Genomic DNA, 22,381 nt, shown 5'->3' with positions numbered 1-22,381 from the left:
AGTTTCAACGTGCAGCAGAATCTCCTGGTGGGTTTGTTAAGAGTCTGGCTGCCGGGCTCCCCACCCCCAGTGTTTGGGCCGAGCAGGTCTGGGGGTGGTCTCGGGGTCTTTATTTCTAGCAAGTTTTCAGGGCATGTGGATGAAACTCGCCTGGGGATCACACTCCAAAAACCTGCATCCTGAGTGGTCTCAGTCTCTCTCTCTCTCTCTCTCTCTCTCTCTCTCTCTTTTTTTTTTAAGATTTATTAATTTTAGAGAGAGAGTAAGAGAGCAGGGGGGAAGCATAGAGACAGAAGGACAAGTAGACCCCCCCCCCCAGAGTGCAAAATCCAATGCAGGGCTCGATCCCACGACCCCGAAATCAGGAGCCAAAACCAGGAGTTGGATGAGTAACTGATGGAGCCAGTCAGGCACCCCTCGTTGTCTTTTAATTAACATTTATCAAAGAAAGTGACGGAGCTCAGTGCCTGTTCTTTGATTTTTTTTGCACACAAAGCTGCAAGGACCTTCGCACCTACGCTCACGCCCACACATGTGTACCCAATCCTGCACAAAGCACAGAGGAGGGCACGGCTGCACTCACATGCCTGCACACGTGTGTCCACGTGCTCACACATGCTCATACTTGCACGCTGGTGCACACATAGACCATCCCTGAGCTCCCTTAGGGCACCACAAAGGAGCAGCCCCTCAGGGAAACAGCCATCCCCAAACACATGCCTTCGCTTCACCTGCTTCCTCTGTGCACAGGTTGGTTCTACAAAGTTGCCCAGAGAACCAAGTGCCTGGCCAGCCCCCTGCCCGAGGCCCTCTTCAGGGAACCACCTGTCCCTAGGAGCCACAGATACATTCCCTGCCTCCTGCCCCAAAGGAATCCCAATGAGGGCTCACTCTGATCCCACTGCCACAGCATAGAATCCACTCACCCACCTAGGACCAAAGTTGGCCACCAGATGGGTGGGAACTCTCTGGGAAGAACCCAGTCCTGCTCTCTGGGCAGCTGGCTCCTCGCTGTGCCAGAACGGGACACCGGGAAGCACCCCAGGGTGCACAGCCCAGCCACCCTCCTTCCACATGTCTGCAGGCCCAGAGGCTGAGGGTGCCCACCCCAGTGCATGCCCTGGAGCCGCTCCTGGAAAGCCAGCTCCGCTCAACCACGCATCCAGGTTCTTCCAACAGGGTGTCTACACCGTGCACAGTGAGGGCAGCATTCATGCAAACAAAAATACACACCCCACTCACACGCGGGGCCTCTTTTACCCCGAAGGAGGAGAGAGCGGGAGACACAGATCAGAACGTGGTGCCTCCCACGCCGCCAGGAGTCACCCGGACGCACCACACGGGGTTAGTGCATTCTATTTACAATTGCAAACGAAGGAGAATATGTCGTTACTTCTGGTACCCACTGCATGCCCAACTTCTGTCTTTCCTCTTTCTACCCAAGAAAATAAATTAAAAAAAAAAAAATAATAACATCACACAGCTAAGCTTTGTGATTGATAAGATGCATGTGGTTTGATGATGACGGATGTTAAATGTACTTCGTGTGATTATTTCAGGATACACGCAACTACTGGATCGTTACCGTGGACACCGGGCACTTCTGTAGCAACTATAACATTAGGGTACAACATGTATAATATCACATTATGTAACCATTATAACATTGCAACATGTACAATGTTACGCTGTGTAACAACTGTAACATTATGGCATTCTAACATATATAATGTCACATTATGTAACAATTATAACATTGCAACATATACAACGTTACATTGTGTAACAATTATAACCAGGAAATGCTGTAACATGTATAATGTTACAAAGCAATTATAACATAATGTTATAACCTGTTATATAATAATTAATTACATTAAATAATGTATAATAATTATACTATAATGTTATATTTGTTATGTAACATTATAGTTATACAACATGTATATTATAACAATATATGTTATAAAATGTATATTATAACATGTATATTATAACATGTATATTATAACAATAATTACATTGTTACAACTTACATTATGTAACAATTACAACACTGTAATGTTATACATACATGTTATGTAACAATTATAGTTCCATAATGTAACGTATGTTATATTATGTAGCAACTATAATCGACATCATAATGTTATTACATAAATAATGCTACATAACAACTATACTACTGAGATACAAACTTGATTATGGTGCTATAGCAATTAAACCTCCATAGAAAAATGCCAAAAACAAAACATGTTTGGGGACTCAGGCATGAAGAACCCTATAAAATGTTGGCATGGGGTTAGGGTTAGGATTAGGGTTAGGGTTGATCCTGATAACAGACCTGAGTCTACATTGGTGGTTTTGTACTGTTGACGGGCACCCCTGAGCCCCTGGATGGCCACCCGCGAGCACCCACCTGCCCTGAAGGTCCTCCATGTCCAGCTCCGCGATGTAATGCGTGGCCGACGAGACGGTCAGCACCCTCGCGCAGCAGCCTGGAGATCCGGACTCCTTCATGGTGTCCAAGAGGAGGTTGGTGAGCAGGAAGTGGCCCAGATAGTTGAGCCCAAAGTGCTCCTCAAATCCATCCCTGGTTCTCCGCTGAGGGACCATCATCACTCCGGCTGGAACAAAAGGGGTTTCAGGGAGAGTCAGGACATGAGATGGGGGAGCCGTTCCACAGCCGTCCCACAGACGGGGCCGGGCGCCAGCCAGGAGGATGGGCTCTGGTCCTCGCTGCCATGTCGCCACCCTGGACCTGAGGTTCCTGCTGCTTCGTATGCACTGGGAGAGGCGCCAAGACATCAAGACGCACCTGCAATGCTGCTAAGACACCAGCATCTGGCAGAACGTGAGAATGTCCTGAATCACCAAAAGGTGCCTCCCTGCGGCCCCGGGAAGTTAATTCTTTTGGACAGAACAGCTGTCTGCACAGACAAAGGCTCCCTTGTAGGAGGAGCGTCCTGGACACGTTGGGACGCCGATGTCCTGCATCTGCAGGGTGGGGCGGATGAGGCCCAGAGCCGAGTTCCCCAAACTCACGTTGTCATGTCCCTCGATTCACAGGGCATCCCAGAAATGGGGTCATTCTTCAGGGTGCTTTGCCCAAAACGCTGACCCAGGTATGCACCCCGGCCGTCCCTGCCCCAGACTCCATTCCAGCCCTGTTATTCCACAAACACATCCACAAAAATCCACCAACACATATGCATATGTTGCATACGTTTGCCTATGTTGGAAGTGCTCATGTGCATTTACACACATGTGCCCACGTAACCACAAACACATACGAACATATGCATTATATGTTTTCAGGCATATCTGAACGCCCGTACTAGATGTAGTTATGCAAAAATATCCGTGCGTGCGTTGGCGGGTGAAAATGGGCTTCTATTTATAAGTGTGTGAGCAAAGGTATTTTTTTTTAACATATAATGTATTATTCGCCCCAGGGGGACAGGTCTGTGAATCGCCAGGTTTACACATTTCACAGCACTCACCATAGCACATACCCTCCCCGATGTTCATAACCCAACAACCCTCTCCCTAGTACCCCCTCGCCCCAGCAACCCTCAGTTTGTTTCCTGATATTAAGAGTCTCTTATGGTTTGTCTCCCTCCTGATCCCATCTTGTTTCATTTTTTCGTTCCATACCCCCATGCCTCCCCACCGCCACCTCTCAAGTTCCTCATTTCAGGGAGATTGTAGGATAATTGCCTTTCTCTGGTTGATTTATTTCGCTAAGCATAATACCCTCTAGTTCCATCAACGTCATTGCAAATGGCAAGATCTCATTTTTGATGGCTGCATAGTAGTCCACTGTGTATATAGACCACATCTTCTTGATCCATTCATCTGTTGATGGACATCTAGGTTCTTTCCATAGTTTGGCTATTGTGGACATTGCTGCTATAAACATTCGGGTGCACGTGCCCCTTTGGATCACTACGTTTGTATCTTTAGGGTAAACACCCAATAGTGCAAAGAGCAAAGGTATCTGCATACACCTCAGTGTTCCCACCTCATGTGCTCACATATGTATTTATGGATAATGCACACATGTCAATGGCCGTTTGTGCAGGGCTCCCACAAGTTTCTGGGTCTGTGCGTATTTTGAATTTGCAAATGAATCTGTACTTGTGTACAATGTGCATGCACACAGGCATGCCTACCTTATTTGTGTGTATTTGTACATGCTTGGATTTGAGGTGAATCCCTTTCTCTGGGTAGATGGATTTGCATCTCTGTATCTGTTTGTATTGATGTGTCTTTTACGGGGACATACAGGTATATATTTGCAAATGTACATGTGTGTGCGTAGGCACTTCTATGTGTAATTCTCTGTGCTTTTCTATACATGCAGACAGTTTTCCTGCTGGATTGCAGGATCCTTCCCTGCCCACATAGACCACAACGCATGCCCCATCACACCCATGCCCACGCAGGATGCGTTTGGTGCATTCACGGCCCCACACATCCTGCCCCCATGCAAGCTTATCACTTGTGGGGTGCTCAAGGCAAAGGAAATGTCTGGTCCAGGCTGTGGGGTTCACAGCACAGTATAGTGTTTTGGGTGCAGGAAGGTGGTAAGTCACATTAAAGAGGTAGAAATGAATGGATAAAGAAGATGTGGTCCACATATACAATGGAATATTACGCAGCCATCAGAAAGGATGAATCCCCAACTTTTGCATCAACATGGATGGGATTGGAGAAGATTGTGCTGAGTGACATAAGTCAAGCAGAGAAAGTCAATGATCATATGGTTTCACTTACTTGTGGAGCAGAAGGAAAAACACGGAGGACGTGGGGAGATGGAGAAGAGAAGGGAGTTGAGGGAAATCAGAAGGGGAGAGATGGACCATGAGAGACTGTGGACTCTGAAAAACAAACTGAGGGTTTTGGAGGGGAGGTAGTGGGGTTGGGTGAGCCTGGTGTTGGGTATTAAGGAGGGCACGTATTGTATGGAGCACTGGGTGTGGTGCATCAACAGTGAATCTTGGAATGTTGAAAAAATAAAATAAAATGAAAAAAAAAAAAAGAGGTAGAAATGAGAGCCCATGACCTCTATCCCCCACACACCTGCTAAGCTAAGTGATTTTTTTTCAACGTCCCTGAATGCCCAGCCCTCTGAAAGCACATCCAACAGATTGAAAATAGATCCCCTGAGCTTACTACTTCCTATAAAACATCCCTCGTGTAGACCTACAGGGAGAAGACCACCATACATCAGGAAACAAAGCCACGTGGGTCTCACACATCCAATAAAAGGTGTATTTAAGAAGATCCACAGTCACTCAACTCAGCTGAGAAAACATTCCCAAAGGGCACCTGGCATCCATTGGTTTAAGCGGATGTGAAGTCTGGCATTTCAAGGACAGGGAAACATCTCCCTGGTGATGCCATTTTCTTGACTATTTTATTCATCGTAAGGAAGCCAGAAAAGCAGAGCTAGAGGATGATAAGATTCCCAGTTGGAGGAACATGGCTCCTCATGACCACTTGGCTTCTACAAGGCTGGCTGAGAGGGAACCTGAGCTCGACGCACCTGTAAACCAGTCTCCACATGGTTTTGATCCTTGCTTCCTTGGGAGAGGGACTCTGTGTTCCATCCCTTGGATCTTGACCAACTTGTTAGCTTTCTGTAATGAGTACAATGTAGCAGCCGTGACAAGGCTGGGTCAGGAAAGAAGGAGCGGCTCCCACCTCGTGGCTGGGAATGTTGGGAAGAACCAGCTTCCCTTAAGAAGACTGGCTGGTGCCTGTGAGACCGCCATATTGGAGAGGACTCATGGAGGTCATCTGGCCAGCCATGCAGCTGAGCCTGCGTGCCAGGCAGTACCCACTTTCCAGCAGTAAAGCAAGGACATCTGGACATCCAGCCCCGCATGAGCCATCAGATGAACAGAAGCCCGAGCTCCAACTGCACAGGACACCCAGACCTAGACCCGCCCAAATTCCTGTGTGTCCCCAAACTGCAAGCAATAGAAATGTTGATCTTTGAGCCACCGGGACTGCACATGGTTTGGAACACAGCAGTAGCCACTGGAATATCACGGCATGCATAAATGATCGATTCTTGGGATATCACGGCATGTGTAAATGATCAATTCCTAGAATACCGGTGCATGCTTAAATTATTAATCCCTTAGATACCAGTGCATCTCCATTTTTATCAACTCTTGGCATATTGGTGCACGCCTAAACGATCCATTCTTGGAACATCATGGCATGCGTAAGTCATTAGTTCCTGAAACAGTGTGCATCCCCATTACCCATTCCTGGAACATCCCTCTGTGCCTAAATGATCAATTCTTGGAATATCTCTGCGTGCATAAATTATCAATTTCCACATTAGAGAGCCCCATCTCATGGGACGAATGACTGTCACTAAACTCAGCCTTCTAAGTATCCAGATTCATTGGAAAAGATCCCACATAATGGATTAGGGGATGTGGGGCTCCACGGGGATTATTAAGAATTTGGGGGTGTTGCTCTGCAGCGAGTTCCTAGTTCCGAGTGCCTCACAGTAACTCTTGTGAGTTACTCCCTTCCTTGCGATGGCCTCTGGGTGCCTGGAAGTTGGTAGCAGAGAAAATGGCTAGGGGACTCTGGTCAGCCGATCCTCGGGGCAGGTGCACGGACCTCGGGGCTGAAGTGTTGGACTCATTAGTTTTTTCCAGGGTGCACACGGTCCAGTACGTGGGAACAGGAGCTGAAGGACAACCGCAGCCGCATCTCCTGAAGACTTAAAAGATCCAGCTCATTGCATTTCTATTACGGATTATCTACAAGAACGTACATGACAAGCTAACGTGGGGCAACGGTTGAGCTGGGGTGAAATGCCAGCATGGATCTTCGTTGGATGCAAGTTCTGGTGACAGATCATGGCACAGATTCACTGACCCGGCCTCTAAGAATGTGACCAGAATGACGCTTTGGGCCAAGAGCGAGTTCAAGGTTACTCCAGAAATCATAAACAGTTTTTGGAGCACATTCTTGGCGTCAACAGCATCATTGGAGAAAGTGTGCTTTTAAAGAGCAGAGAGAACATCACTGCCATGCCTACGGTCGGTCACCTCCAGGGAAATGTCCAATCCGTTCTGGGGCTCATGGAAGCGAAGCAGGGGTGTCTTGGCACCACAGAGCCTGCAACCAGGGCCATCGTAATCCTAATCTAATCCACAATTATGTCGCACATCAAGAAATCTCCAAGTCCGTCTCTATTCTAAAGCAAAATGTCCCAGACACCTGCCTGTGAAGACCATCACTGATCTCAGATGATAATATGACAATGTTCATTGAATGTCTCCTATGTCCATGGACCTGCATTTGTGTTTTTCAAATACTCCTCTTACATGAGTGCCGTAGAAGGTTGCCCCTTGATAGTGAGCATTGCCGAGACTTCCGTACCTCCCTTTGCTGGCCCAAAAGTGGGAAAAGGAACAATAAAAGTATCTGCTCATGGATCCATGTGTTTGACTGGGGAGCAGACTTGCATGTAGAACAAGGTGTTGTTCTTTATGGAGCAAAACAATGAAGCAGAAAAGGTACGTCCTAATCCTGGGGAGGAGACCGAGTTGTGTGCCTTGCAGAAAACAGGAAAAGCACAAAAGAGACAGAGAAGGGGGCCCTCTCTGGCTGGTGGCACATGGCCAGATGATGGCCTCACTCTACTGCATGAGGAACACTTCAGAAACACCACCTTCACTCCAGGGAATGATCGCTACCCCTGCCTTCAGAGCCACTGTCCTCGCCCAGCTCTGGATTTCACTGGCTTACGCAGTAGTGGCACTTACTAAAACCAAAGACGTCTGGAAGCTGGAGACCACGGTAGTCAGGAAACGGATATAACAATGCGGGGAGAGGGAAACAGAACATTCTGGAAGGGAGCAATGAGCGTTCTGATTCTGCCTGTAAAACATGAAAAGGGAAAGGCTGTCCATGGGCCTTGGAGAGGGACCCCATAGGCCAATTAATGCCTCGGTTTCCAGGCAACACTAGTTGGCCATGAACCTACAAGGGCACAGGTACTGGGGTTGAGTGCTTAGGGGATAGTGAACCTATAGTCACATGTGGGCCAGTCACAATGTCTAAACTGAAGGCACAGATATGTGTGTTCAAAGTAATTCTTTAATGTCAACACCATGGGGAACACATTGGTGAAACCCATGCCCAGGCTCCATATTCCCATTTCGATTCTGGAATAGCTTTCCCCATGTTGTCGTAAAAGACAAACCAGTCACTTTCCCCACACCCCGTGACGATGGGAAGGACCCAATTGTTTACTGAGTATGTTCCTTAAACAGGTAACGGGTCTTGATTGAAAAGTACCATGCGCTTGGTTCCACCATATGTACAGGACATACCAAGGACACCTGAGAGCAAGCGCTTTTCAACACACAACTCTTGGAAGAGCCTGTGGGTAACATGCTTCTGGGGCATCTGGCTAACTGGAAAGCCACTGTTTTTCTCAGCCTATTTCCTAGAACCTCATGAAGAGCATTTGGAGGAACAGAAGTGTCCCATGCAGGAGAGGCCTTGCATGCCCACAGCTTTCAGCCTACTCTTTGGGCAGATCCGGGATCACGGTAAGTCACGTCAAGCGGCACTGCAAACACCCACCACCAGAAGAACATCCAACTGCCTTCTGTTCTAGGGAAACCCATCACACGGCAGAACATGGAGAGGAAGACACACTGGAAAACAAGCAGAAGGCATCGATGACACGTGGTCTACACCCATCGGGTTCCAACAGTCCATTGACGCATGCATGCGTGTTGGTGATTCACCAGCTTCCGTGCTCCTGGAAGGGAGACCAGAGGACGGCAGAGCCTGTTTTGCCCAGGGAACGCCAAGTGCATATAGAGGAAAACTGCTCAGGCATCTGCCTGCCCAGAAACGGGTACCATGTTCCTCCTCGCTCAACTGCTCTGCGGTCTTCGACGGGTGCCGATGCCATCAGTATGCACCTGGTGAAAATCGTTTCCTTCTCAGAGTTATTTTACTTCTCAAGGGTTACCACTGCTATATTTATTTTTAGTAATTCTTGACATTGGGAAATGCATCCATTAGACGTATGGGACGAAGCCCTACAAGGGTAAAACATCAATTCCGTGCAGTTATTTCAAAACTATCTGTGATCAGGTGTGGGCATGGGAGAGTCGATAAATGAAACTTGGATGTGAATAGACTCTAAATTCTGAGCTGGCTCTGCAAGAGATACACTATCGATTCTTCTTGTGTCGGATAAATTCTCTGCTTGGATCGTGAGCTTCCAGAAAGAGGCAGTCTGGTTCTATTTTCATCGCACCAGCAAAGGCAAACACCATTTCACTTCTGAAGTACTTAACATTTACAACATCTTGATCGCTCTTATCTTTTCTTTAAAAAAAAAAAGGTTTTATTTATCTGACAGAGACGGAGCAACAGAGCATAAGAAGGGAAGCAGCAGAGGGAGAGGGAGAAGCAGGCTCCTTGTTGAGTGGGAAGCCCGATATGGGACTGGATCCCAGGACCCTGGGATCCTGACCTGAGCCAGAGGCAGATGCTTGACGGACTGAGCCATCTAGGTGCCTCAGTCTTATCTTAAGAATTAAAAAATGAGAAAGAGAGAGAGAGAGAGAGAAGAAAAGCACAAATTCTAACTCTTCTTGGACCTTGGGAGTCCCTTTGTGGAATGCGGTGGGGCTGTATTCCAGGAGATGGGATACATGTGGTCCTGGGAACCCACATCCTTTCAACCAGTTGCCTTGGTGGGAGGAGGTAATATCACAGAGGAGGGTCTCGGGCAAATAGTTTTGGGAAATTCTGCAAACCCCCCCCCCCTTGAACACCAACCATGCCATGGCTGGGGTCCTCTTCTGAGAAGACCTGTGGTTGGAACACCCGTTTGCATCTGCTGACTCCTCCAAATATCTCCAAAAGAATCTTGACTCAGAATTCCCATTGCGCACAGCAAGGAGGAATACTCATGCACAAACCAAGGGGAGAGACACACGGGGAATGCCTTATCTTCCTGTAAATCAAGGTAAGTCTGGGCACGCTGGGCTGGAGATGAATCCATGTGCAATCCTGACTGCACAGCCCTTGCCACCCCACTGGGCCCAGGGCCATCTGTCCCTGTGGCCTTCCTCCCATCCTGGGTTCCATGGGATGCCACTTCAGAAGCCTGGGGCTTTCCAGGCAGATCACGTTTGAGATGGCGTCTTTTCTTTCATTTACACTACCCTGTTGTCATACTGTAAGTGGTACTTCCCGGGGTAGGTTGAAGAACTCAATAACTACCTGTTGAGTATCTGTCTCCTTTGCTAGAGAATGGCTTCCATGAGGTCAAGGGTGCTCATTTATGACTGTATTTTGCTACCTGTGAAGTACTGAGCTCACATAGGTAGGTGTGGTGGGCTGAATGATGACCAAGACATCCACATCCTGAATCCCCATGTGAGAGACAGAAGAATGTCTCAGGATGTCCACATCCTGGTCCCCATGTGGGAGACAGAAGAATGGCTTCAGGGATGTCCAAATCCTGATCTCCATGTAGTGAACAGAATAATGTCCATGTCTCGAACCCCATGTGGGGAGACATCCTGGTCTCCAGGTGGAGGACAGAAGAATGTCCCTAAAACCATCCACGTCCTAATACCCACAGAGTGGAGAGAATAATGTCCCCACAGATGTCCATGTCCCGGTCCCCATAAGCAAGACAGAATAATGTCCCCACAGACAGCCAGGTCCTGGTCCCCACATAGCGAAGAGAATAATGTCCCCACCAACATCTATGACTTGATCCCTGGGTGGGAGACAGAACCATGTACCCCACAGACATCCACATCTTGGTCCATGTATGGCAGATGGCATCCCCAAACATGTCCACATCCCATGCCCAGTGTGGTGGACACAGTAACTTCCCCAAAGATGTCCACATCGTGATCTGCAGAGAATATGTGTCCTTAGATGGATAAAGGGACTTTGCCAATGGGACTGGATTAGGGACATGGTGTGAGGATTGTTCTGGAAGACCCCAGTGGTCCAGGGTCACCACATGTCTTCACAAGAGTGAGACAGGAGGCTCGAGTCAGAGAAGGTCTGTGTGGACAGAAGCAAACATCACAGAGAGACAGAGGGAGCTGCTGATGCTACTCCTGTCGGGGTGGGAAGCAGCCATGAGCCAAGGAAGGCTGACAGCCTCTAGAAGCTGGAAAAGGCAAGTCAATGCAAGAGAAATCAAGGAAATTTCAAGGAGAATCAAGGGATTTTCCCTTAGGGCTCAGGGTTTCCACAGTGCACGTGTTGTGTCTCCATGTGTCTTGGGCAGGGAGAAGCCATGGTAGGTCTTGAGCACAGAGGAAGGTGTGTGGGGAGCAAAGTCTGGGGGATGTGAAGCCAATGTATGGATGGGATTCCTTAGAGGGAAAACAGACATGGCATACAGAGGGTCCAGCCTCCCTGGGTGGAGGTCTCCAGAGAAATGTTAGACAAGCCAGGCATGCTTGGTTTACCATCTGCAGAGAAGAACAGGGACCATGGTAGGACCACTGGGGTCATCCTGAAAGTGAACATCAGAGAGTGAACCACGGGGCATCCGCTGATGACCCCTGTCTTGCATGGACATGTCTATAAAATCTCACAAATTCTGGACATGTGCACTACAGTGGTTTCATCCTGCTGCTTAACAATTGCTCCAGGATGACGAGCTCTAGTCCCTAATCACTGAGGGTTACGTGGATTGAGGAGAGAAGATGCGCACTTGGACCGAATCCCTCACTGTCCCGACAACTCGTGTCTACACGGGGCAATCCATAATATTCTAATTCTCAACATTTATAATAGTGAGGAACGCCCTGACCAAGGATGCTCCCACCAGCGCCAAGACGGAGGGATCCCAAATCACTGATTTCTGCAAATAAATTAAAGGTGCGCCCATTTTGGGAAATCTTGAAAAATATCAGAAAAGGTCCGTGAGGAAAGGAAAATCAAAATCATCCCAAGCCTTCCAACGAGCACCACCAGCACTAATAACACACACGCAGTGTGGTTTCCAGGCTACGTAGGTGGAACTGGTGTTAGTTGTACCTTTGTCTGGCACCCACATGTCACAGGTCTACGTGTACGCATCTGTATGTGTAAACAGGTCATGGGCGTCAGACCCTCTACGTTGTAGATGCTACACCTTTCCCTTCACTGAGAATTTCCAAACAGGTGCACTGGGCCGAAGCGTGCCTATCTGCACCCCCTTCCCGCCCACCAACCCCACGGATATGACAGAAAACATTAAAATGTGTGAAGACGAAGAGAAAGAAGAGAAGGGGACGGCAATCGAATCCCGGAAGCCAGAATCAGATGGACTAATTTGGTGTAGCCTTACTATGTAGACTTAAGCTCCCTCTTCCCCGCAGATTATGTCCTTATCGTCATTCTCGTGATTTCTTACTAGGGTACCTTCCCTGGCAAAAGGACTTTGGAGAAGAGAGTCAATCAAGTCTCTTTAGTTGGGGAAATTCGCCTGGATTATCCAAATGCATTCGGCAGAATTGCAGGGGTCCAATGGTAAGGTTCTCCCTGCCGTGCAGCAGATGAATAATTTAGCAAATGTTTTACGTATTTTGGAAAGAAGGTGTTGTGGTTTGACTGATGGCTATGCCTTTCACCCTATTAATATTACCGTTTATGTCCTCAACACACGACCAGCCGGTTTCCAAGTCTCAAAGCGATGTGTGATGTTCTACCAAAACCAGTGTTTCTCTGCCATACTTCCGACCATTCCCGCGTTCTACATGGATTCAGTCCAGACACGTTCATGGCACTGCCTCCTCACTGTGGAGGGTTTGGATGAACCTCTACGACATCTCTTCAGTGTAGCAGGGGAAGAAAGCAATGTCTCGGGCACCAAGATGGGTCCAAGATGCCCTTAAGAGCTGAGCGTGGCTGAAAGAAAGGATCGGGGTCGGGGCTGGTTGGTGTTGAAGATGGACAGGTGGGCACACTGAAGGCAGGGGAAGAGGAGATGTGGACTCCACATGTCCATTTGACGAGTACTGGCCACAGGGAAGAAGTCAAGAGACAGTTGGGCATAGAGCCCACATACTGATGACCTCCATGGGGACGTGCTGAGGACTTAATATGGTAACATTTGTGAAAATGCCCAACCAAAACAACATTCATGACATACCTAATTAGCTCACATGAGCCAGTGAAGATAGGGACTTCATACAACGTATTATCAGGCTTACCATCATTTCAAATCGATTATGCCCCTGACAAAAGCCATAGGCAACAGTGAAGCCAAGCCTCGGTGACCACAGCACATAGACTCCCGAATTTCCATGGAAATCCTGATTTCCCAAAGAACATCCATCCCGGGACAGCCGGTGTGCATGTCTGCATCAGAGTTCAGCTCTGGATTTCCCCAGGACTCACCATTGTTGACCAGGACATGGAGAGGGATTTTCTTCTTCTGAAACGTCTGGACAAACTGCCGGATGGACTTCAGAGACGCCAGATCGCAATATAAAAACTCCACTGCGACAGGACAGAAACACCGGATTATCTTTTGACCGCCTACAGAGCCTACAATGGTTTCTAAGTAAGTTAAGTCCCATCGCACTAGGAGAGGGACACCGGATTTTAAAGATGAAGGTACCATGCAGGAAACGCACCCTATGAAGACACTATGTGAGTCGTGCCCTGGATGATACCCTCTCCTTGAGTGTGGATGGGACCTGTGACTTGCTTCTTGTCAACAGAGTAAGGCAAAAAAAATGGAATATCAGTTCTTTGAGTAGGTTCCATTATATGGCAAGGATGATGGGACGTCACTCCCAGGACTGCATTTCCTTAGGTAAATCCCCTCTTGCGAAGGTGGGCGGGAGAGAGATTTTCCTGCTGGCTTTAACAGAGTAAGCCGCCATGTTACGAGAGGCCATGGGTCAAGATCCTTCCAGTGGCTCTGGGGAGCTGAGAGCAGCCCCTGGCCGAAATCAGCAGGAAGGTCAGAGCCTCAGACCTACAACCTCAAGGAGCTTCAGTCATCAAACAACTGGATGAGTTTGGAAAGGCATTCTGAGCTCCAGAGGGGAACTCAGAGCACCAACCATTTGCAGCTGACATCAGTCCGCTGGGTCATCCTCTGGCATGACGGTCTTTGTACGGGGACATCACTTTGGGTCTCTGGGACCAGCTCTTGGGAACATGCTCCCTTGGATGTTGGTTGCAAGACCCCAGAACAGAGGGAATGCAGGTCCCATGCCCAAGAACCAGCGGCACACAGCCCGGGCACGAGACATGTCTTCACGGTTTTGTTGTTTTGTGCTTCTCGTAAAGCACTTTAAATATCACAACACGGAGGGAGGGCCGCCTGGGTGGCTCAGTCAGGTAAGCATCCCACTCGGTTTTGAGCCTTGTGGGGCTTTGCACTCAGAAGGGAGCCTGCTTGAGACCCTCTGTCTCCCTCCCTTTCCCTCTGCCCCTCCCCCCCTCCCCCTGCTTGGTCGCTCTCCCCCCTCCAAAATAAAGAAATAGATTAAACAGTAATCACAACACAGCAGAGCCAGCCACACGCACTAGGTTGGGAGGGTACATATTTTGGAACATGTATATTTGATTTCACTTGGAAAAGACATTTTAAGATAATCTACAGTCCCCAACTTCTTCCGTGTGAAGAACCAAGCCGCTATGTGCCAAGTCGCGTGACCACTGAGGACGAGGAAGGACCCGTTTTCAATATTTTCTCTAAAGAAATACGGGGGGAGCTGGGGAGGGCAGGTTTCTGGATCAAAGCCCCTCCGAGTGAGATCTACAGATGGGTTCCATCCTGGGAAGTGTTTGTTACCAGTCTGCCGTAAGACACAGCCCAACATCGAGAACAGTGTTTAGAAAATTTAAAAAAAAAAAAAAATCGAGAGTCATTTTATGTTTGCTGAATCCAATGATTTAAAAAAAGCAAAACTGGAGGCTCCGTTTTGCGTGTTTTTAAATTTCATTTTTCTAGTAATTCCTGTCGGCCCCATCTACATCGGTATCAATCTGTGACAGATTTGGGAAAGGGGTTTTGCCGCAGATGGTTTGGAAGCGTTGCTCTAGAACATAGTGCCATCTGGATTGGCATTCTCGAGACACCATTCAAATTCTCCCCCAACATATTTATGAGGATAATTTTTTTTTTTAAAGGGGGAAATCTACACTGCTTCCACTGATGAGAATGGGTGATAACAGGGTTGGTCGACACACAAGCTCAGCTTCCAGGATGAGAGCACTGTTGCTGCATCTTTGTAAAGTCAGAAGATCATTTTTCTTTGATCGCTGGAGGAAAGGGTTCCTAACCAGCCAGAACCCAGAGAGCCAGCTTTCCACCTAGAGATCACTACCTTGTGAGGCAGCCGAAGGGCTTGGCTCCATGGTTGCCATCAACACCGGCTTTCCGACTTTAATTCAGGAACTACTCCTCTCCCACTGTTCGTGCTACAAGATATCACCGGCAGGAAGGAGAAGGATCGCGCGGTGGAAGGGGCTGACATCGCATAGGGACTCTGAGCCCATCAATCAAGTCCCACCATTGGGGTGGAAAGAGCGGTCACTGTAAACTAGAACTCATCACAGGGTCCATCCCCGACAATGGGAACATACAAGACACGTTGCAGGGCATGGGTACCACCTCTGTTGAGCAGAAGCACCAAGCCTGATCTCAGACAAGACAAAGGAAGTCACATTTCTTAGGAGCTCAGCTGGCACACCCTAAAATCTGCATTTTTTCCACCACGCAAGCCCCACAAGGTGCATTGGGAAACGGGGTGAGGGTCATTGATCCAGCAGGGCACATGGAAGCTGGAGGTGGGAGAAGCAGACACGGGTGGTGTTTTCCATTCTACCTGGAATGCCATCAGTGGTACCTCCCAGTTGCATTTAAATAATTACAGAAATGGAAGACTTCCCCGTACCTCTCAGGGGCAAGAAGTACCGTATCTGTGAAACATGACTGGAAAAATGGGAGGTATACCAGCCGTCCGTGTCGACAGAATGGAAGACCCAGGAAGGAGGCATGAGCCCCGAGACCCTGGTCCTGATTCAAAACCAATATGGCGGACTCCCACTGGTTGGCGGTGGGTGGGGGGGGGAAGGTGAAGTCTTCTCTATGTTGATTATAGTTTTAAAAAGTGAGGATTAGGGATAAAAAAAGGCCCAAAGTTACCAAACAAGCAAACGCAAGGGGAGGTTGACCTCATTCGTACAAAGCAGGGGTAACTCAAGACTAAACCATGAATGGGACCCAAAGACTTAACAGGTAGAGACTCAATACTTGACCCATATGATGTCCTCTGGTAACCCTAACCCTAACCCTGTGCCTTTTCCCAACACATCTTCACAGCTACCCAGCTGCATTCTCAAGAACTCTTGCATATGCAGGGAGAGACACCAAAGTCCCGATTCTTACAAGAGGATTCACGCGGGCCCATCTTGGAGCATCTGACAGACCAACAGACGAGCAGAGGAACAAGGACCCAGAGAAGGCTGTGATGAGGACGCTTGACAACGCTGAAGAAAGCCAATTTACAAAACAGGGACGGGTCTTTTGTAATGAGGAAGATTTTATAATGATGGGTTCCTCATTCTCTCTATATTAATATGGGAAGTTGATAACAAAAAGATGAAAATTTCGGGGACAGGAATCCTTTTCTGTGAAAATACCGATTATTATAGCCTCATCAAGGCAATTAGGAGTAATCAGACCGAGGAATATGACAGCCACAAAAAAATGACAAAAGAACAGGCATCCGGGAAGTGGCTGCCGGTGTTTCAGCAAATTCTTTTACACTTTGAAAGAACAGACAATCGCACCTCTACCGACGGACTCCAGACAGAGGCACGGAAGCGCGGAGTTGTTTCGTTTGATGGCGTCTGCGTTGTCGTGACAGAAAAATCTGCAAAGACGCAACACCAGAAGGGAAGGACTCGGAATCGCAGAGCACCTGACCCCGCGGGTAACATCTGTACCCACAGACGAATAAGTCGCAGACGCAAACGGAAATTAAAAACCCGTGCGGATGATCCAAAGTGAGTGCGTCTAACAGGAGGGGAAAATGCAGAAGATCATTTCCGAAGAGAATGCCCGGCAGGAAAAGCCTCCTAGAACTGCCCGTCACTGCTCGCTCCCCAGCGTGATGGAATCGGGGGTGAGTTTAGGAAGAGCACGCCCCCTGAAAGGCGGAGAGGCATTGTTTGCGGGGAAAGGGCATCCCTCTGCAGGAGACAATGACAGCTCCCAACCCTGTCCCAACAGCAAACAGGTCTGTCCTGTGTCCAGGGTCGGCCGGTGCTAGGAAACTCTGTCCTGTTCCCTGGTGGGAAACAGAAACTCTGCAAACGGGGCATGGAGCATGCCTGTGCCTGTGTGCGGGGGGGCAGCCAGAGCCGTCCTGGGACCCAACCCCACATTCGGGGGGTTGCCAGCTGCTGGAGCCGCTTTAGGCAAACCCCAGGGCAGGGGTGGGAGGCACTTGGAGGAATGGGGACCCACAAAGTGCGGGGGGTCTGCCCAGGAGGAGGACAGTGTCCCGAGCACTCCCTGCCCCTGCCACGTTGCTCTGCTTCTCCGAAGAAAGAGTACGTTTGAAGCAGATGTGGCGGCGGCTGTCTAGGCTCCTCCTGTCCTCGTCTGCTGAGACCTGAAATCCCGCCCTCTAGGTCTGCAGCACACGCAAGCCTGTCCCCGAAAGTGTGTGTGGTGGGGGGCGGGGGGAGCGCTGTGCTAGAAATGGAGAGACCAAGGCAGAGACAAACAGAGAAAATCAGCAAGACACAGACACAGAGACACAGGGAGACAGACAAAGGAGACAGACAAGTACAGAGAGGAAGAAAGAGACAAAAGGAAACAGAGACAGAGACAGAGGGCGACAGAAGGACAGACACAGAGACAGGGAAAGAGAGAGAGACACAGACATAAAGGGAGACAGAGACAGTGAGAGAGAGACAGACACAGAGATAGAGACAGAGGCAGAGACATAAAGAGAGAGACAGAGACAGATAAGGATAGACAGAGAGGGAGACAGGGAGACAACAACAAAAAGACCATCAGAAAGAGACAGAGAGAGACAGGCAGACAGACAGACAGACACAGGTGCACAGAGACAGAGAGATCGTCAGAAATAGTCACAGACAGAGACAAAGAGAGAGAGGAAGGCAGACAGACAGAGAGGCAGAGCTCCCTGGCAGGGAGGGAGCAAAATGAATGAAGGAAGGAGCATTTTCACGTCCCTCTGGGGGCTCTGAGGCCCCACCACCAGGGCTGAAGGCGGGGGCTGTATTTCCTGGGTGGGGGTGTGTGCTCGGAGGTAAAGTCCCCAGAGAGGTAGGCTGTGCTGACACCATCCAGGCAGAGAGGAGCGTCAGGACTCAGGCATCCATCTGGAACGAGGTTCATGCAGTTATCCAGATGCCCACCCCAGAGCCCAGGACCCTTCGAGGCACTGGGGTCCCACACGGGGTCCCAGCCAGCAGCTCGGACAGGACAGTACATGTCTCTACACGGCACACCACATTCCCTCTCTTTCCAACACACGGAGGCATGGTACCGTTTGAGCGTCCTGTCTGGGCAGCCCTCTACAAAGACCCAAGCATCACGACCCAGCCTTACAGCCAGCGTCCAGGGCCCTGCGCGGGGTGGCTCAACCATTACCATTCTCTGTCCTCACAGGGACTCGTGGGCAGAGCCAGTCAGTGCATCTCGTCCTCACCCACCTGCCCAGCCTTTTGCATTCAAGACGCCCATTCCTCAACCAAACACGTCTTACACATCGGATGTTGTCTTAGAACCAGCTTGAAGGGGCAATCTGTCACCCTTCTGTGCCGACTTGAGTGCTGGCTTGTCTTATCAAGGCAAACTCCTCCTTGGAGAGCCTCCCTTACAGACAGAAACTGTCCATACACACGCATATGTCCCCACAGCACCTCCAGGGAAACCTATTTTTTCCTGGTGTCCCCGAACAGCGTCGTCTCTCTAGAGATACGTGGCCCAGCCATCCAGCACTGTAATACCCTACAAATTTGAGCCCAAGCCGCTCATGTATAAAACGGCAACAGTCACCACCCCAAAAAAGGCAACAACTGCAACCCAAGTCATGAGGTTTGGTATGCGTTCTTGTCGAAAGGCGTGGGCTTTTCAGATCACAGAGTAGGAAGACAGTTGCGATGCCCACATTTATTAAGAACGTGGGAATTGACAAAACACACCTGATCTGCCCCCAAGAGAAACAGCAGGTGGCCCCCAAACTGCTTTCAACAAAAAGAGAAAAAGGCAGCTTGGAACCAACATATAGACAAGCCGATGAGGAAGCACTCAGCGTGTTGCATGGGAACGGGGTTTTCTAAAGAGTTTGGAAACAATTCCTTCTCCGAGGAGGGGAACCGCCCTCCTGCAGATCTAATTTGCTTGATGCCCTGCCCCCAGGGCTGCCCCAGCCCCGATGCTCATGGGTGGCTCATTAATGCAGGTGTAGTGAGGATGTTGTACGTGGCTGAGGTATTAGACCATCCCAAGGACATCACCAAGGGCTTCGTGCCTGCTGGTCAGCACGGTGAGCCTCTTAAGACACAATTCCTAGGGAGTTCCCTGCTCAGATCCCATGACAGCGTCTACACAGCCAACCACGGGGGAAATGCAAATTGAAATCCCAAGGGGAGGTAACCTTGCACCTGTGAGCGTGCCCATCACCAAAAGAAAAGAGGTGATGGGTGTTGGCGACCCTGGTGGGCACTGTGGGTGGGAATGCCAACTGGGGCAGCCCCTGTGGAAAACACCATGGAGGTTCTTCACAGAGTTAGAAACACAACTGCCATGAGATCCAGCAACTCCATGTCTGGGTACAAGAGAATGAAAGCAGGAGAGTAAAGAGATATGCTTCCTGACACCTTCTTCACAACAGTTAAGACCTGGAAGCAACCCGAGCTCCCATCGATGGATGGACGGATAAAGAAGACGTGGTCCATCTACACAATGGAAGACGACTCAGCCTTGACACAGGAGATCCTGACATTTTTCCCAACATGGGTGGACCTCGAGGACGTGATGCTCCGTACGAGAATTCAGAGGAAGACAGATACCATGTGATCTCACTTAGGTGTGCCATCTAAAAACGTGGAACCCATGGAAACACAAAATGGCAGACGCCGGGGGTTCTAGGGATGGGGATGGGGAGATGTTGGTCAAAGGATATGATGTTCCACCTGCACATCCTCAGCACAGTGATGAGAGTTAACAGCACTGAATTAAATGCTGGAATTTACTGTGTGGAGATCACAAGTGTGTTCACTGCATATACAACATGGGAGCTTCATGAGAGGATGTGTTAACTGAATAGAATACGGTGATCATTTCAAAATGTATGGGTACCATAAATTATCATGCCATGTACCTTTAAAAAAATCACCTCGGAGGACCTAAAATACACAGGTACCTCCATGAATACCTCAGTCATTTAAAAAAAAAATGCTTCAAGGGAATTGCTTGGTGGCCAGAAATGGGGGAAAACAGGACCCTAATAAATGCCTTCCTGTGCCTATGTAACCAGCATGCTACGTGATGATATAGGTCAGTCAGAGGTGCTAAGAAAGCAGGTAGAAAAAGGACAAGCATCAGCCACGTGGGGTGCACAGTGAAACAATGGTACCTAATCAGGTTTTTAGGACATGAAGAGAATTGCTATCTACAGCATCTGACCTCCTCAGAGGCTCTCAGGCTCCCCCTCCTTGCTCGCTGCTGAGAAGGGAGTGTAGTTACTTGGGTGTAGACAGCAGATGAATAGCTAGAACCCAGGGAATATAGCTGCACATCGGCCTATAGGACCATCCTCCCTCTGGGCAGGACTGAGGGCTCCGAAAGCCAGCTGGAGCAGCTAGCTACGCCGCGTAACAACACATCCCACACGCACTGGCTTGAAATGACTCCCGCTTATTATGTCCCAGTTCTTTAAAGGGGAAGTCTGGGTTGGGGAGCACTGGGTCAGATGGCTTGGGGTCTCAGCTATGGCTTGAGGTCCTGTTCCAATCTCATTCAGGTTGTAGGTGAAATTCAGTTCCCCGAACTTGTAGGACTGGGGTCCAGATTCCTTCCACCTCCTTTTTTTCTCCCTTCCTCTCTTAAACAAGCTCCCCTAAAAATATCCAGACTCTGATAATCTCTAAATGAATTGGTTACATTCTTAATCAAGTCTTCAGACACTGAGGACATCATGAAACATACTAAATAGGTCAGATTTTAAAAATTCTTTGGGCACTATGGGGAGCTCCAGCATTTACCCCTCTGTAAATACTACCTCCGGCTGATCATGGTCACACTTTAGGAAAATTTCTGGACTTATTTCCTAAGAACCGAAATAGAGAATCCACGTCAATAACAGGTCTTTGGTTTTCGTTTGTTTTTACGTTACCTAAGAACAGGAAATCACTTTGTTTTGTTTTGGTTTCGCTTCTTGTTTTGGGCTGTCCCCTCTCCACTGACTTGCAGACAAACAAGACGTGATGGTGGCTGGTGCTCTGTGTTTACTTGATGAATATTTCATGAAGGAGGTTGTGTTGAGTGAGGACTGCCTCCCTAATCATTGTCCCTGAAGCTGTTCTGCATCCCATCAAGGGGAAGATGAAAACATCCCAGTATTATTTGTCCCTCTTGGAAATGATGGTGCTTCTCATCCTGAGCCAAACGCCTTGCCCTGCGTCCTTCAGCAGCACCCCCGGGGGCCCGAGAGTCGGATCGGGGAATGAGGTCCCAGCATCTGCACGGTAATGACTGTCATTTCGCTGGGGTGCCACATCGATTTTCCGCATCATTTCCCCATCGTGCTCGTAAAGCACACATTAAGATTTGGCAGACCCAATTCCTCAACGCCGTTAAACCTTCCCGAAGAACACACGCCATCGAGACACAGAACACGTTGTGTTTTTTCTTCCAAAGGACCACAGCGTTGCCCAACGGTGGACGCCTTTTGCGCAGGGGACCATCTTTTACTTGTTTCCTTTTTCTCCCAGGAAACTGTTTCCTTCCGCATCACACGGCTGAGACATGTCCACAGAGGACGGCGAAGTCTGGGCAGGGTGCTGGGAATGATGCCGGCTTGGTGGGAAAAAATGCGAAAGACGTTAATCGCCATGCAAGAACAAAGACACTGGGGTGAAACAGATGCCATTGCACAACACTTTCGGGTGAATGCGCGTCCTCAAAGGACCCGGGAAAAATGTCAGGGATGCTTTATTTTATTTATTCTTTTAAGATTTTATTTATTTATTTGACAGACAGAGATCACAAGCAGGCAGAGAGGCAGGTACAGAGAGAGAGGAGGAAGCAGGCTCCCCACTGAGCAGAGAGCCCGATGCGGGACTCGATCCCAGG

The 22,381-nt window shown here is 49.0% G+C and overlaps 1 protein-coding gene across 7 annotated transcripts in view; it reads right to left on the bottom strand.

Moving 5' to 3' along the window:
* LOC309855559 (polyprenol dehydrogenase-like) overlaps nucleotides 1-22,381 on the bottom strand; it is a 209,327-nt gene that overhangs the window by 88,796 nt on the left and 98,150 nt on the right. For all 7 annotated transcript variants that reach the window (XR_014306859.1, XR_014306860.1, XR_014306861.1 and 4 more), the window contains exons 4-5: nucleotides 13,423-13,524; nucleotides 2,420-2,627 (exon numbers count right to left, since the gene is read on the bottom strand). Coding sequence is in view for 2 of the 7 variants with exons in the window: in XM_082715948.1 (XP_082572074.1) it covers nucleotides 2,420-2,627; nucleotides 13,423-13,524 (310 nt within the window). In the remaining 5 variants the exon portion in view is untranslated. The remainder of the gene's footprint in view (nucleotides 1-2,419; nucleotides 2,628-13,422; nucleotides 13,525-22,381) is intronic.

The sequence above is a fragment of the Mustela nivalis genome (assembly GCF_964662115.1).
Source record: "Mustela nivalis genome assembly, chromosome: X".
NCBI classification, from domain to species: Eukaryota; Metazoa; Chordata; class Mammalia; order Carnivora; family Mustelidae; genus Mustela; species Mustela nivalis.
The sequence above is the reverse complement of the archived record's forward strand: the minus strand, read 5'-3'. Positions and strand labels throughout refer to the sequence as shown.